Raw genomic sequence first — 16,412 nt, 5'->3', positions numbered from 1 at the left:
CCTTGGGCACTACCAACACTAAACTGTGGTTTGACTCTGCTGTGAAGGCAAACATGGAAACCTCCATCCTGTGCGAGTGGATGGGAAGCTTGCTGGCTGCTGGTGACCATGGCCTGAGTCACTAGCTGCCTTGGCTTGTAGTTTTTTTTTTTTTTTTTTTTTAGTCATACCTGTGAACGGAAGACAGGGCTCAACTTTTCAGAGACGGGAGAGCGGAGTTTGCACATGAGCAACCGGCAGCCGGGACCGCCACTTGTGGTGAGTTTTAGGAATGGCATCCTGATCTTAGGGAGCGGTTTACACATTTACTCACCTGTGCCCAATGTCCAGCTGCCGAGGTACAGGGCCGTGTGTATGAGGGATGGCGGTCGCGGGAGCTTAGATGTGGCTGTCCTGGTTTATGAAGGTTGGGGTTCCTGGAGTGTAGCCTAGGGAATTGCTCTGGGTGATATACAGTGCCTCTGTGGAGTACCAGCTGCATCCTAGGTGTAGCCGGTCGGTCCTTCTTACATCGGGGCATCAGGTGGTGAGCAGCTTCCTGCCTGAGAGGGGGAAGTTGAGGCCTTTGTTTTGGACTAGGGTCATTTGGGTCCACATAGAGCACTGGTTCTCAACCTTCCTAATGCTGCGGCCCTCATGTTGTGGTGACTCCCAGTCATAAAACTATCATGTTGCTATTTCGCAACTGTAATTTTGTTACTGTTACGAATCATAATGTAATTATCTAATGCACAGGATAGCTGATACGCGACCCACAGGTTGAGAAATGCTGGCACAGAGCCTGTCATCCTGGGGGGCTAAGAACAAAGCTGGTGAGGACTGTAGGAGCCAGGAAGAGAGAGCTGCCTTTCCTAACGTTCCTCATGTGCCTGCTCCGGAAGGGGCGTTGCTGGCTCTGTTTGGCAGCGTCAGACTGAGCTCACCTAGCTTGGCACATTCTCCACGTCCAGCTCAGCGGTGTCTTGACTAAGCCTCGGCTTAGTCACACACTAATCCGCACACACTAAGTCAGCAGGTGACCTTGCCGCCTTCCAAGTGTGGAGTGACTGAGAACCACTGAAACTGAGTTGGAAGTAAACACTGGTCCTTCAGGATGATGTGGCTGCTCTGTGCCTCTGTGCCGTGTCTTGTAAATGCAATCGGAAAAAAAAGCCAAAGTGCACGGTATTGTTTGTGGACATCATTTGTCCACATTTCATTGGCACCGGGGGTGATTTGAGTCCTTAGCGGCTTCCAGAGCTGGTCTGGTGAGGTGTCTTAGACTGTTTGTTCCTGGGCTGGACAAAGGTGAATGCCTCCATTGTTGAGCTGTGTGGTGCTGTTAATAGTTTATGGATGGTGATTAAGGGGAGCTGTGTAAGCCAATTTACAGGCTGTCTCAACCTAGGTTGACACTTTGCAGAAAGTTGGACCTTTCAGCCCCAGGCTTCCGGCTTATCCATAGAGACTTGGCCCCTTCAGCTGCCCCAGAACCTGCTCCTGGCAGGCTGCCTCCTTGCTCCTGTCTGTCTGTCTGTCTGTCTGTCTGTCTGTGTGTCTCACTGTCAAACACATGCTGGACTCTGGTACTCTGAATACATTTCCCAAATTATTTCTTGTGGCATGAAGTTTAAATTCATCTCATTGGAGCGCCTCAGACTCTGCATCACTGAACAAAATCTCCAATTGTTCCCTCATCCCCATTCTCAGGCTGCTTATTTTAGCCCCATGCTCCTGGGAGGGAGATTGTATTTATTTCCCTGTTTCTGATAATGATGAAAAATGAAAAATAAAAAAAGAGACTCCTGGAGCTTTATGTATGCAGGGATTCATGCTGAAGTTGTGGTAAAGACAGCATTCTTAAAGGCAGTTTGACATAACATGACATTCAGGAATGAGTCATCATTGAAAACTCATGGTCCTGGTCTCTTCTTTTCTAGTGCTAAAATAAAGTGCCTGAGACCAGGTAATTGGTAAAGAGTAACTAACGTTCACTAGGTCAAAGTTCTGAAGGTAAGTCAATGGGATGGTTGGTGAGGGCCTCTTCTTCATAACCTGACTGAGGACATGATCTGGGGAGTCGGAGCAAGGCATCTAGAGAGCTCCATAACAAAGCCACTTCTTCCCACCTGCTCACCCTCTTACCCAGGTGAGGTCACCGAGACTGCACTACAATCTAACCACGACACCCCCTAACCATCGCTAACTGAAGGGCATTCTGCAAGTGTCTAACCAGTGGTCCTCAAAACTGCCAAGGCCACCAAACAAAGATCTGAGAAACTGAAATAGAACTGGGGACGTGCAACACGAGACACAATGTCCTGGAGAGGCTCTGAGATAGGAAAAGGGCACTGGGAAAACTGATGAAATCCACATAGATTGTAGCATCGAGAGCCTCGTGGTTCTCAGTGCTGTTGTGACAGAGGATGTGTATGTGTGTGGGGGGGTATAAACAGGGACTTCTTGTATTGTCTTTGGTACTCCTTAATATGTTCTCAAACTTTCTAAAATGAAACATTTACTTTGAAGGAACATCATGCCTGCGTGCTCCCCCCCCCCCCAACACCCCACTGTTTTTGCTGGTTTGTGAACGGGTGTCTGTGTGATCTCAGTCCTTGCTCTGAGTATTCACCAACTGGTGGAAGGGCCCCGTCAGTGAGAATGGTTGGTCTCGATCTTAGTTAGGGTTGCTATTGCTGTGAAGAGACACCATGACCACAGCAACTCTTATAAAGGAAAGCATTTCATTGGGGCTGGCTTAACAGTTTCATTCAGTTTGTCCATTATCATCATGGTGGGACATGGTGGCATGCAGGCAGACATGGTGCTGGAGAAGAAGCTGAGAGTCCTACATCTTGACCTGAAGGCAGCAGAAGGAAGAGACTGTACACTGGGCATAGCTTGAGCATTTAAGACCTCAAAGCCTACTCCCACAGCGACACACCTACTCCAATAAGGCCACACCTACTCCAACAAGGCCACACCTACTCCAACAAGGCCACACCTACTCCAACAAGGCCACACCTACTCCAAGGCCACACCTACTCCAAGGCCACACCTCCTAATAGTGCCACTCCCTATGGCCAAGCCTTCAAACACAGGAGTCTATGGGGACCATTTCTATTCAGACCACTGGGTCTCCTATTTCCATTCTCAGAAGTTGAAGTGGCAGAATATTTTTCGTTATTGTTTTGGTGCTGGAGAAAGGACCAGGGTCTTGTACATGCTAAGCACATGGCTGCTCAGCTATATCATCAGCTTCATACTTTTTATTTTAATTTTTAAAGATTTAAATCATACTTTAGCATTTAACTGTTTTATTTGTATGAGTGCTCACTCCCACGTGGCACAACACAGGGGTGGAGGCCGGAAGAGAGTTTATGGGAGTCAGTTCTCTTCTACTTGTAGGTCCTGGGGATTGAACTCAGGTTGTCAGGCTTGCTGGCAATCATCTTTACTTCTGAGTCATCCCATGGGCTCCAGCTCCTGCCTGCTTAAACAGGAGTATCACATGGTTTCCAAATCTCAGGACACCAAAGAGAAGAGGAAATACGGAAAGTAATGGGGATGGATTTTCATGCAGGAGTGACATACATTTATTTAAATAAAATCTTGGCTGGTACCACGAGGAACAAACGCAGACGCTGATGTCATGGAGGTGCATGTTGCTCCCTGCTGGGGCTGCCTTCCCCCCTGCCCGTGTTCCTGATGGATTATTTTTAAACGACTAAGTTATTTTTAAATGCCTCATAACTGGCGGCAGGTGAAGTCGTACTTCTGGTGGTTTGGAGGGAAAGTCGGAATGTGTGGTTAGGTAAATGAGGCCTGTATGATCTCCTGTCCTTCACAAGGCTTTTAGAAAGAGGTTAAATTAAACCAGCGAGACTGCAGAGAGCCACCTGGGTGTGACTCGAGAAGGTGCCAAGAGCAGGACCCGAATATAGACATTGCCTTGTGGGATAGGAGGAGCCTGCAGAGCAGAAGCTCACCAGCTCTCTCCTGTGGGCATGCTCCTGGTGACTTAAGGCTCACATCACACCAGTGAGCTGTTCCCTTGTTCTGTGGAGTGTCCTGAAGTGATTACTACTTGTCCTTAGCTACATGTGTGAATTGCTTTCCAGATGTCTTCTGAAGGTTAGGTTGTTTATATGGGACGGTGATAACTAATGCATTCTCTGCTTTTAGTTATCGCAAAGGCTATCTTGAGGCAGAGAATAAATTCGTTCAGACAGGAGGCTGCCGGTTTGTTTTTCTCCACACTCATTCTCTCCTCCCTGCCCGCTCCCTTCCTGCCTCCCTCAGTCCCCTTCTCTGCCTGCCTCCTTCCCAGTCCCCTTCTCTTTCTTTGTCCTTATTATTTGCCGTCCAGGTCACATATCATGCCCATTTAATGTAGAAATTCAGTGGCTTTTAATGTCTGCATGAGACTGTACAGCCATCACCATCATCTGTTTCATAAGATTTTGTACATTCCAGAAATGTACTATACCCCCTAGTGTCCTTCTTACCCATGTCCCAGGTAACCATCAATCTGCCTTTTGTCTGTGTGGATTGTTTTGATGAAATCCTGGTTGTGTTCTGGCTACCTCCTGAGCATTTCATGTGAGTGAACTTGCATGATACCAACAGTAGGTGTTCCTTTGTGACCACAGCCTTTCACTTCCCATCATGCTTTCCAACTCACCCACGCTGTCCACTCTTCATTGCTGAGTAACTTTTCATTCATGGCTACACCACATTAAGAACCCTCTTCCACTGGGTCTGTTTCTCCTTTCGGTTCATGAACAATGCGGCTGGGAGCATTTGGATGAGTTTCTGTGGACATGCCCCCTCTCACACTTTCAGGGGTGTGTGGCTAGGAGTGGATCCCTGGGCAGTGTGGGAATGTCACGCTTCACATTTGAGGGCCTCACAGACTTTCCCCCAGTGGTGCATCCTTCCAGAATGTGCTTCTGGCACTGTGCAGGGTTCTGATTCCTCCGCATTTTCACCGTGGTGTTGTGCAGGGTTTTTTTTGTTTATTTAAATGGAACTAGATAATCTTTTATGTACTTGTAATTCAGGACTGATGGTTTCGTGACAAACATTAGCTGTTTGTGAAGTCCAGGAGAGTTCTGGAAAGAAGTTTATTAATGTGTGAAACTGGAGGGAGAAGGAGCTGTTCTCAGTGTGCCTGCTTCCAACTGTTCTTCAGGGTCATTGGCTTTTATGAAGTAACAAGCCCCGTTCTTAGTAAGTTTGTATATATATTTTTTTTCTAAAGGTGGATGGTATCCAGAAAACAACCAGGACTTCATTAAGATACTCTTATCAGTTTTGTTTATTTGTAGTTCTTTTTGGAGGAAAAAAAAAGTGTTCTTGTCAAGACTGGGAAAGGCCTGTGAATTAGGAAATAAGATACGGGCCATCTGTCACCATGATCCACAGGACTGATCCACACGGTCCAGGACTGTCTACTGGTCCACAGATCCATGCGATCTGCACTGCCTTTGCAGGCCTCTGCTGCTACGTCTTCTGCATCTGGAATGTTCTTCCCTTAAAGAGGCGGTTCCCCTGATTTTAGAGAGTTTATGGAATTGGGCTAGTTTTGTTTGGTTGGTTTTGAGGATTTGCTTTTCCCTCTGTGTCTCTGTGTGAGTCTGCACTCTTGAGTCAGGGTGCCTGCAGAGGCCAGAAGAAGGCATCTGGATCTCCTGGCGCTGCTCAACATGGGTGCTGGGAGCAGAACGGGGGTCCTCTGTAAGAGCAAAAAGTGATCTTGACTGGTGAGCCCTCTCTCCAGCCCCTGGCACAGCTTTAGACGGTTTGTGAGATCCACGTGCCCTCCCTCATCTTGTCTCCCTATTTCTCTTTCTGGTCTGGATCACTTGACCGTTCCTTATGTAATTGTTCACTAAGGAGCAGAGCCTGGAGAGGGAAGGTGCTGGATGGGGAATGAGGTGAATCCCTGTCCTGTTCAGAAAAGGGGATTTATGCCCTGTCACATCTTTCCTGGTTGCTGACTCCTGGTAGGGAAAGCTTTCAAGGATGGATGGCTAGGCTGGTGGGAAGAGCTGGGAAGCTAGACCTGCTTCCAGATGGAGGGAAGAACGGCAGGTGTGTCCGCGCATAGCTTACAGAGAAGTTGGGGGTGACTTACTCTCCTCCTCCACTTCTTGCACGGTCCTGTTTCTGCAGGTTTACAGGGAGGCCCAGTAATTTGGACAAATGTGTTTTCTTTCGGCATCTACTTGTTTCTGGGATTTTTTTTTTTTTCTTGTCTCTGTAGTTCAAAAGAGTACCTGGACTGGTGTTTTAAGGAATTAGGAAGACGGTGAGGGAAATAAGATATAAAAAGCAGGGCTGACTTGGCCTGTGGGGACCGGGACCCGGCAGCCATGGGAAGAAACCATTTACAGCGTCACACACCCCAGACTAGACATCTTGCCATGCGGCTTCCTTTTTTGTGGTTTGGATTTTGATTGGGAGTGTGGGAAGCCTTTGTGTTGTTACCGGGGGAACACTGAGTGTAGGGTAGTTGATTGGTAATAACAGACCTTCCACTGTTTTCTTTCCTGCCCCCTCCTTTCCCACCTGCTTCTCTTCGTACGTTGCCTGTTGCCATCTTCGTGAAAGCGACTTCTTCTGATGGTGGTGATAGAGTTTGTTACGATTGGCATCGTAGTGGGAAGAAGGGAATGCCACGTGACCCTTGTGTACTAGAGAGAGCTCGGATGGACCAGACTTGGGGGAAAGAGAACTGCGTGATAAGGAGTGCAGGCAGACCTGACACATTGTCAACCGTACCGTGGGTGCTGGATAACTTTTTGTCAGCCAGTCGTAATCTAGAGTCACCGGGGAGGAGGGAATGTCAATTGAGAGTTGCCTCAATCAGATTGGCCTCTAGACAATGTCTCTGAGGGATTACCTGGAACAGTGATTGATGTGGGAGGGTCCAGCCCACTGTGAACAGTACTGTCTATAGGCAGGCGGATCTAAGCCAGCGAGGCAGCCAGTCAACCGCCTTCCTCCATGGTTTCTGCTCCGGGTTCTCCCCTCAAATGTTTGTCCTGACTTTCCTCAGTGATGGACTGTTATCTGGAAATATAAACCAAATAGACCTCACCACGAGAGCACTGGTACTACATATGTGCACTACTGTGGTCCTGTTCACGTGGGTTCTAGGAATTCAAACTCAGGTTTTCATATGTGTGTGGCAAGTGCTTACCCACTCAGCCATTTCTCTGGGAGCTGCATCCCTTGGTTTTTAAGTGGCTTTCTGATTTGTTTGTGGAACACTGCCCTCTGGGGTGTTGGGTGTTGAATGAGCTGATGTAGCTGACTTCTTACAGAAATGTACAGGTGGGCCAACGAAATGTCTGTCACCTCTGAAGGTGCTTCCTGCTAAACTTGAGGACCTGTGTTTCATTCTCTGGTCACACATGGCAGAAGAAAAAAATCAACTTCTTTGAGTTATTCTCTGGCCTCCACATGGCACAAGATGGCACAACGCGCGCACGCGCACACACACACACACACACACACACACACACACACACACGCACACACACACGCACACACACACGCACATACACACACACACACACACACACACACACGCACACACACATGCACATACACACACACACACTTAATAGAAAAATGTAATGTTTAGTAGTGTAACAATGCTATTAAGGATTTCTGTGGGCCAATCTGGAAAGTAACCAACACCTCTAGCATAGTTTCCGAGGAAGGGAATGAGATTATGTCTATGGTATAATTTTTTTAAATGTTTCTATATATTTTTTTGAGAATTTCATATAGTATATTTTGATTATATTATTTTTCCTTCCCCAACTCCTCCCGTATCCTCCTCACCTTCCTACCCACCCAAACTTCATGTTCTTTCTCTCTCTTTAACACACACACACACACACACACACACACACACACACACACACACACCATGGAGTATGATTTGTATTAACTTCTGTGCATGGGGCTTGCCCTGGAGTGTGGTTGGTTGATATACATAGTATCACTACATTGGAGAAAACTGATTTTTCCCCCCTCTCCAAGCATCTATCAATTTCAAATAGCTTCTTGATTGGGGGTAGAACTCTGAGCCAGCCCCCACCTCCTCCATGCAGGGATTTTGTCTGACTCACATTTGTACAGGTTTTGAACATGCTGCCAGTCTCTGCGTTCCCGTGTGCATTGGCTCCGTGGTGTCTGGGAAACGAGTTTCCGTGAAGTCATCCGTAACCTCTGGCTCTTACATACAGTCTTTCTGTGTAAACTGTTTAAACTCCAGGCGTGTGATGTAGTCATCCCATTCAGGGATGGTCAAAGTCTCTCACTCTCCATATGGTCCAGTTGTGGATCTCTGTGTTAGATCCCATTTACTACAAGAAAAATCTCCGCTGGTGAGGGCTGAATGACGGGCTGATCTATGGGTATGGTAATATGTCACTAAGAGTCTTGTCACTGTTCATTTAGCAGAACGATAGTCATAGGTTTTCCCCTTTGGCCTGTAACCTATCTCATGTCACATTATTGGCTTTATTAACAGTGTCGTGTTCCGTTTCATGAAGTGGGCCTTAAGTCCGAGCAAAACGTGCTTGGAATCTCCTCTCACATCTGTGCCTCTTCGGTGCCGGTGGCCATGTCTTGAGGAGGGTTGTTACTATACCTTACAGGATGTAGTCGGATGGGATTGATGATGACTTTCCCCTCCCCTAGCCTGTTAGAGCTCCTTACACCGTGAGGGATGCGAGCCAGTGGGGGAAAGCTTCCAGTGGAGTCCCAGCGGTGTTCCTCCGTGTTCTGTATAACAGCTGTTGCCCAAATAGAAAACAAGCTCCTGTCATTGCTCTCCACCACCACCAACAACAACAACAACAACAAAAGTACACACTTGGGATTCTGGAACCATTCATTTCCAACAGTAGCAGCCATAGGCTCCCAGAGTTCTCTCGCTCGACCCTCTCTTTATTGCAGTGTCCGCCAAAGTAGAGAGCATGGGCCGCTACCTTGGCCCAATGCTTGACTTTGATCTCTCCCTTGGCTTGAGTCAGAAGCCATCCATGTGTCATTCATTCCGAGCTAGAACACCCTTGGGCCAAGTGGAGACTTTCCCCTTTGAATCTCAGTCAATTGTTTACAGATGATTAGCAGCCTCGGGTTCAAAGCCTACAGCCCCGAGAAAGGGAAGTGAGTCAGTAGGGACTTTGGTGGGACTGCACCTCAGCTTGCTTTCTAGATGATGTCGAGGGCAAGTGAAGGCCACTGCTGTGTTGGACACCTGCGTGTTCAGGCCCAGGAGAACTTTGAGGAGAGCTTTTGCAGTAATTTCTATCCTGTTTCTAGGCCCCCAGTAGTATAGAACATGGCCTTCTCATGGGAGGAGGTGTCCACTGGAACGTTCTCTTGCAATTCCAATCTCTGGCTCCTGGCCCTATGGTGCATTTTTCCCCCGTGCTCATTTGGGATGAATGCTTAGACCCTTTGCTCCGCTCTTCATTCTTGCTTGAGCCAAGCCTGAACTTTCTGAGTTTTACATTGGGGTTTGCAAGCATTTGAGAATTGAATTAGGCTGAGTGGTGGTGGCCTTTAAGCTCAGCAGAGGCAGGTGAATCTTTGTGAGTTCAAGGCCAGCCTAGCCTAAGGAGTGAGTTCTAGGATAGCCGGAACTACACAGTGAAAGCTTGTCTTGAGGGAGAGAGAGAGAGATGAATTGGCCCCTGAGGTTAGACTCCAGTGCCTGTGCTGTGGCTGTGCAGTTCCAGCCACCCTTGTACAGATATTACAAAGTAGGTCTCCATTAAAATCAAACCCGAGCTAAGCTGCACACCAGCAGAGCCCGCCGTGAGAAGAGGGGAGGGAAACGGGAATATCCCCTAGGCACCCCCAAACGGTCGCCCCCGTAGCCCTTCCCCTGTGTTTGTCACGTTTTGCATTGGGCTACAGCAGAGTGTGTGCACCCCGTGTGTGCACCCGGCTTCGGCGCTCCCGGAAACTGGATCTGCTCCAGCTGTGCTTTACCTGGTTTCTTGCTTCGTGAGCTTGTTGAAGTCCACAGACTTGAGACAACGGAGTCCACTTCCAGTGAATTAGGTCAGCCGGTAGCAGTGAGCTATTGAAACTCAACATTTCACCAGGGCTGTGAAGTTTTGACCCTACAATGGTTTCTCAAGCAGGGCAGCTCCTTGACAACAAAGAATTATCCAGTTCAAGATATAAGTAGCGCCAGCAGTGCGGAATCTGTAGGAGAAGGTTGGTGTCGCCAAAGTCATGTGTCCCTTGATGTGGGTGTGAGTAATGAGAGACTGAAAAACGAAGCACCTGCTGTATTCTAAAGGGATCTGTCCCAGGAGATGTGCGTGGATGGGACTGTAACCCGGGAGAGAATGCGCTGGTTCAAGCCAGGGTGCTACAATGCATTATCAAGATCCAGTTTCTGGAATCCATTAGGAACAAGGATCCCCATCATCTCCCCACCCCACCCCAGGCCCAGCCAGGCTTCTCCACCCTGTAAGCCAGACTGTTGCAAGCAAAAAGAGGAAACCTTTTTGCTGAACCGTTTATACGTTTGAATATTCATATTAATTTATCCTATCCATTCTAAAGTTACATGAATCCTGAGTATTTGGGGGTAGGGTGGGAGGACAGGATCGAGTGAGTGTATCTGAGGTACGCCTGGAGCTCTGTGTGGCCGAGGATGCCTGGAACGTCTCACCCTCCTTCCATGTCTCCAGCAGTGGAGTTACCAGTGTTTACTTACTTACTTTTCTTTTTTGGACAAAACACCCGGTCCCAAACAACTTCTAAGTACGTAAGGGTTTATTTGGAGCTCAGCGTTCCACGGGCAGCGTGGTATAGCAGGAAGCATGGCTGTGTTAGGTGTTGTAGCTGGAGATGAAGGCTCACATCTCTAGCCACAAAGCCTAAGCAGAGACACAGGGTTGGCAAGTCTTTTTGAAATCTCGGAAGCCCAGCCTCAGTGATGTACTTTCTCCAGCAAGGCCATAACTCCTAATCCTCGCCAAGCACCCATCAAGTGGGGACCGTGTATTCACGTGCCCGAGACTTGTATGGGCATCTCGTTCAAATCACCACAGCCGCACGAGGCACTGCGCCCATTCTATATGGTGCTGAGGCATCCAGATTTTGTGTGTGTGTGTGGAGGGGGTAGACAAGGACTCTATCAGCTGAGCTACCTAGTCTTCTTCAAGAAAAAAGAACAAAAACACACCCCACATCAGAAAGCAATTGCAATTGTGTCTTGGAAGTTGCTAGGGACTCCTCATCTGGTGAGGGTGCAGGTGAGGGTGCAGGGACAGATACCCCGGCCTGGCTCCGAGACCCACGTGAGTGCTTGGCTTAGCGTGTTCTCTGTACAGTGCATCTGTGGCTAGAACAAATGTTAAATTTATTCCTTTCTGGAAGGAAACTAATTTTTAAAGTCAAGAGAAAGAAAACATTTTCAAGGACAGCAGTAGGTTGAAATCTTAGGGATGCTATTCTCTTCCTTAGGGATTAAGAATTTGGGGCCAAAGGACTTTTATTATTTCAGGCTTTGTTCTATTACCTCATCTTGCCCCAAGGGTGGGCAGGAGCCTTAGACAATGCAGAATGAAAAAGCATGGCCAGGTAGGTCCAGTAAAACTTATCGCCTAGGGAGCTGCTACAGCAGTCCCCCAGGCGGTGGGCTGGGGGTAGTGACTGAGCACACTGCACTCAGCCTTGGGTGGTGTGGGGTAGTGACTGAGCACACCTCAGGTGGTCTCCTGGGTTCCCCTGCCCCAGGCTTTGCTAAGGCAGAGGAGGGTCTAAATGAATTCACCATGAGTTCTTCAGAGTTTCAATGTGTAACATATGGTCTTTATACTCAACCATTAGGGGTTTTCTTTTTGGTATGTGGCTTGATTCCTCCATTGCTTAATTGTAGAGATGAGTTTGGTTTTTTTCTACTGTAGAATGGTTAGGGATATTTATGTGCCAGTGGGAAGTATTTAAGCTGGTAAATTGATTTTTTTTTTTTTTTAAAAAACAAGCTTGAATTATTTGAAATGGCAGATGCACAGCTGAATGACCTTTGGCGGATCCGTACAACCATGCAGGGCATAGTTCCATTTACCTTCAGTGTCTGATTTACCCTTTCCAGAAATTCTGTGACAGGGAAGCCTACTATGTGGAATTCTTGTTGTTTGGCCTTTTTTTTCACTCCCCACAATGTTCCTGAGACCCATCCTTGTTGAAGAAACCATTGAACCTATCAGGGATGTTGTTTCTCTTATTACAGAGGAGTCGTGTACAAACTTGCCATGCTTTCTCTGTCCCTACACTCATTGATAGACATCTGAATTCTTTTCAGTGCTTAGCTGCTGGAAGTAATCCTGCTGTAAACACTTGCCCATGAGGCTTCGGCTGAGTCACATGTCCCGTGGCTGTGATAAAATGCCCAACAAGAACAACTCCGGAGAAGGAAGGGTCAGCGGTGGCTCACAGTTCAAGGGCGCAGTCCCTCATGGTGGGGGAAGGCATGGCGCAAGGAACTTGAGGCAGCTGGTTACATTGTCTCTGCAGTCAGGAAGCTGAGAATAATGAAGACTCGGTACACTATTTATACTAGGACCCAATCCAAGGGCATGATGCCACCTTCCTTTAGGTTGGGCCTTCTGTCTTCGTGAACCTAATCAAGATAACCACTCACAGGTGTGCCTAGGGCCTGCCTTCTGGCTGATTCTAGGTCCTGTCAGATTACTAGTCAATATCAGCTATCACAGACTTGTTTAATATTTTCCTTCTCGGGAGGTTAGAATATCTTAGAGTTTTTCTTTTTCTTTCTTTGTCGGTGTCTAGGGCTTGGATGGCTGGAGTCTATGTGTAGTAAGACTTTGCTCATGTTTTTTTAAGAGGTTGCCCAACTGTCTTACAAAGTAGATGTACGTTCCATTACTCTAGGTTCTCTGCATCTTCACCAGCATTTGGCAGAGTGTTTTGTATTCTGTCCCGGAAATCACTGGCCACTGAAAATGGAATTCCTATAAACCCCACTTCTGAAAAAAGGGATTGTGTCACTTGCCTTTCTGCAGGATTGTTCCGAAGATCAAAGGAGATGCAAAGTTATATGCAAGTGCTTTGTGTTGCCTGAACGTTACTGGCTATTATGTTCTCAAAAGTTTTTAGCTGTTAAATTTAATGCTCAAATATCCATCTCAGATTTTAAGAGGAAAACGTGTCTGAGCTTTAATGAAATGTATATGTTAGGATTCAACATGTTCTGCTTGCTTATAAAGGCAATTGTTACTCAAATTGTGAGCTTTCTCCATATGGTCGGTTGCCTGTATTGTGTATTAAATTATCAGCCTTATTTAACAATGTCAGACTATAATAGTTTACATATGGTGGGCAAAGTTTTCTTCCCCGCTCAGATTTGGATGGTCTGGTAAATGTCCGCTTGTGAACTTATTAAATCCAAGTGCTTGTGGGTGGCCTCTTCTGGACCCGGGCATGTGCGTCCTCTCTAATGCAATGGAAGCAGGAAGATTGGGGACTCCAGGGAAACCACCAGGATCAATCTGTGCAACAAGATCCATTTCAGAGTTTCAGTTTGCAGTGTGGATTCTGTGAAAGTCCTGGGTTTATACATTTTCCAAGAACAAAGAGTGGTTTTGAATGTATTTTCTTTCTTCCCCGTGGCAGATAACTGCTTGGTACAGATCGAGGGCAACTGGCAGGCTCTGAGTTTGAAATCTCACTGAGGTTCCTTATCTGCAGCACTTCACACCTGTTGAAAAGACCTTTGGTCACAGAGCTAAGCCATGTGTTTGCTCTGGTAGCGGGTAGTGAGTGTCAACACAGAGCCGTGGAGAGCTTTTAGGGGAGAGGGGAAAGAGACCTAAGACAGGACTCTAAGGCTAAGAAACCGCCCACAGAGTCAACATGTGTTCCTTGTGGCCTCCAGGAGTTTATATTAACCCAGGTCTCGAGTGGTGTGTGTGTGTGTGTGTGTGTGTGTGTGTACAGGGCTGTGTGCATGTGTGTAGAGGCCAATGGTCAGTGTTGGGTGTTTTCCTCAATCACTCTCCACTTTTTTTGACAGTCTTTCACGCCTAAAGCTCATCAACTACTTTACGCCAGCCGGCCAGCAAGCCCCGGGGCGCTTCCTGTCTCCACTGCCCCTGCACTGGGGTTAAAGTTGCATGCCACTGTGCCTGGCTTTTTACATGCATCCTGGGGTTCTGAACTCAGGCTGTCTGGCTTGCATGGCAAGGACTTTACCAACTCAACCATCTCCCCAATTCCCTGAGCTAAGTTTATGTTAATTTGGTAACGTATAATAAGATACTTCATTCTTACTAAATGGACAAAGTTAGTCAACTAGGATTATGGACCCGTGAGTTTCTCTTTGTTACAATCAATGCAGGTGAGAATCATGACAGGCACTCATGATTCTGGGATGAACATGAAAATTAATTATTGTTTCATATTTCAACCTTAGTGAAAAGTTTCACTGTGTATAACCTTGGAGATGTGTGTGTGTGTGTTCATCTGTGTGGGCATATGTGTGTTTATGAATGCATGTACATGTCCTTGTATGTTTATGCACATGTGTGTACATGTCTACATGCATGTGCGCGCATGTGCATGCGTGCATATGTGTGTGTGTATTTACATGTATGGATATGTGCATGCATGTTTGGAGGTCTTCCAAAACTTTCAAGCATTGCAGTCTCTAACACACGAATTAAAAAGAATGAGTAAAGTCATTCAGGCACTTGGAAGCCCTTTCCTAGAATTTTGCGGTTAGGGTATGGAGTGACATTTGAGAGAACAGTCTTAGCGGATGTCTGAGGTAAATGTTCTTCTTGGAAACAGCTGTTTGCTAGTAAAGAAATCAGGGCTGACAGGGCTGGTGTCATTCTTTCCCTGTGTCCCAGTGTCTCAGCCCCAAGTGGGGAGTTAGAGGGGCGTGACAGGCCTGAGGGGAAAAGGAAGTTGGCCCAGTTGGCACATGTGTTCTTTAAATAGTCCTCGGCATTTAAGTGAGCACTTTGTATTGGTGTTTGATGCCGTTTCCACCCCTCCCGTGGAGGACTCCAGTCCCCTGTGGGTGATGGTAACGAACTATGGATGGAACAAACCACCTGAAACTAGCGGCATGCGCAGAAAGAGGGAGGGCCTTACATAGGGTCATCGCCTGGGCCCCGGCAGTCACGAAGCTCACTGGAGAATGCAGTGTGGCAGTCAGGCACTGGGGAGGGGACTTTGTCACTCTTATGTCCTCTGGTCACCTTGATCTCAAAAATGCTTGAATCTCCTGAACATGTGGCCCCTTCTCACAGGGACCTCTGGGTTTAGCTTGACAGGCCAAGCTGACGTACCAGGGGCCCTGAAAACAGAGGTCACAGCAAAGGCTTTTGGTCCTCCTCTCTGTGAAGGGAAGAAATATGTCAAACTTACATCTTTCAGATTTCCCTTTTTAGGAATGAGAGAGAGAGAGAGATAAGTCATATGTATGTTAAACAAATAACTTCCCACTTAAAGTAATCCCTTTATTTATTTTAATTGCTGAAGGATAATTTCTGAATGGATTTGGTATATGATTTTTTTCTTGACCAGAGTAATACATTTGTTTTTCTGTGGGGGAGGGTTTTTTTAAATTAATTTTTTAGTTTAATAGACAAAATCCCCACCCCAGCTCACTGCCCTTCCCCTTCCTCCTCCCTCATTCCTGTTGGCTCCTTTCTACTCCCTAAATGGTCTTTCTCTTGACTTCATCTCACACATGCACAACTTATTTTAAGGAGATAACTAGCACCAATTCGAAGTGGAAAAGTTGTGGCGTTAGAAATTTGAACAGTTGGGGCTGAAGAGATAGCTCAGTGGTTAAAAGCATACACTGTTCCTGGTAGAGGACCCAAGTTCAGTTCCCAACACCTCCTTCCGGAGGCTCACAACCTTCCCTGTATCTACAGCTCCAGGGGAGCTGACCCCTTCTTCCCGCCTTTGAGGGCACGTGCACTCAAGTGCACATAACTCTGCACATACACATGTAATTAAAAATAGAATACAATTTTTAAAAGAAGAAGTAGAAATTGGAAGGGGTCATTGGTGACCTCCCTGGGCCACTGCTTAAGTCACTGGTCATTTGTTTGCCTGGGCAATAAAAAAATGGAAGCGAAATCATTGTTTAAAAGTGTAAAAAAAGCCGGGCGGTGGTGGCACACGCCTTTAATCCCAGCACTCCGGAGGCAGAGGTAGGCGGATCTCTGTGAGTTCGAGGCCAGCCTGGTCTACCAAGTGAGTTCCAGGAAAGGCGCAAAGCTACACAGAGAAACCCTGTCTCGAAAAACCAAAAAAAAAAAAAAAAAAAAAAAAAAAAAAAGTATAAAAAAGAAGCACGTCCAGCGTTTAAGCATAAGCTCCACAGGCTGTAGTCATTTGAG

General features: G+C 46.9%; 1 protein-coding gene across 1 annotated transcript in view; it reads left to right on the top strand.

Moving 5' to 3' along the window:
• Positions 1-210: 210 nt before the first annotated feature.
• The window catches only part of Myo10 (myosin X), a 174,390-nt gene continuing 158,188 nt past the window's right edge, over positions 211-16,412 (top strand). Inside the window, exon 1 of the mRNA XM_042261382.1 lies at positions 211-258. Within this exon, the coding sequence (XP_042117316.1) occupies positions 226-258 (33 nt within the window). The 5' untranslated portion in view covers positions 211-225. The remainder of the gene's footprint in view (positions 259-16,412) is intronic.

Source organism: Peromyscus maniculatus, chromosome 15 (genome assembly GCF_049852395.1).
Source record: "Peromyscus maniculatus bairdii isolate BWxNUB_F1_BW_parent chromosome 15, HU_Pman_BW_mat_3.1, whole genome shotgun sequence".
NCBI lineage: Eukaryota > Metazoa > Chordata > Mammalia > Rodentia > Cricetidae > Peromyscus > Peromyscus maniculatus.
Note: the sequence above shows the minus strand (reverse complement) of the source record. Positions and strands in the feature narration are given on the sequence as shown.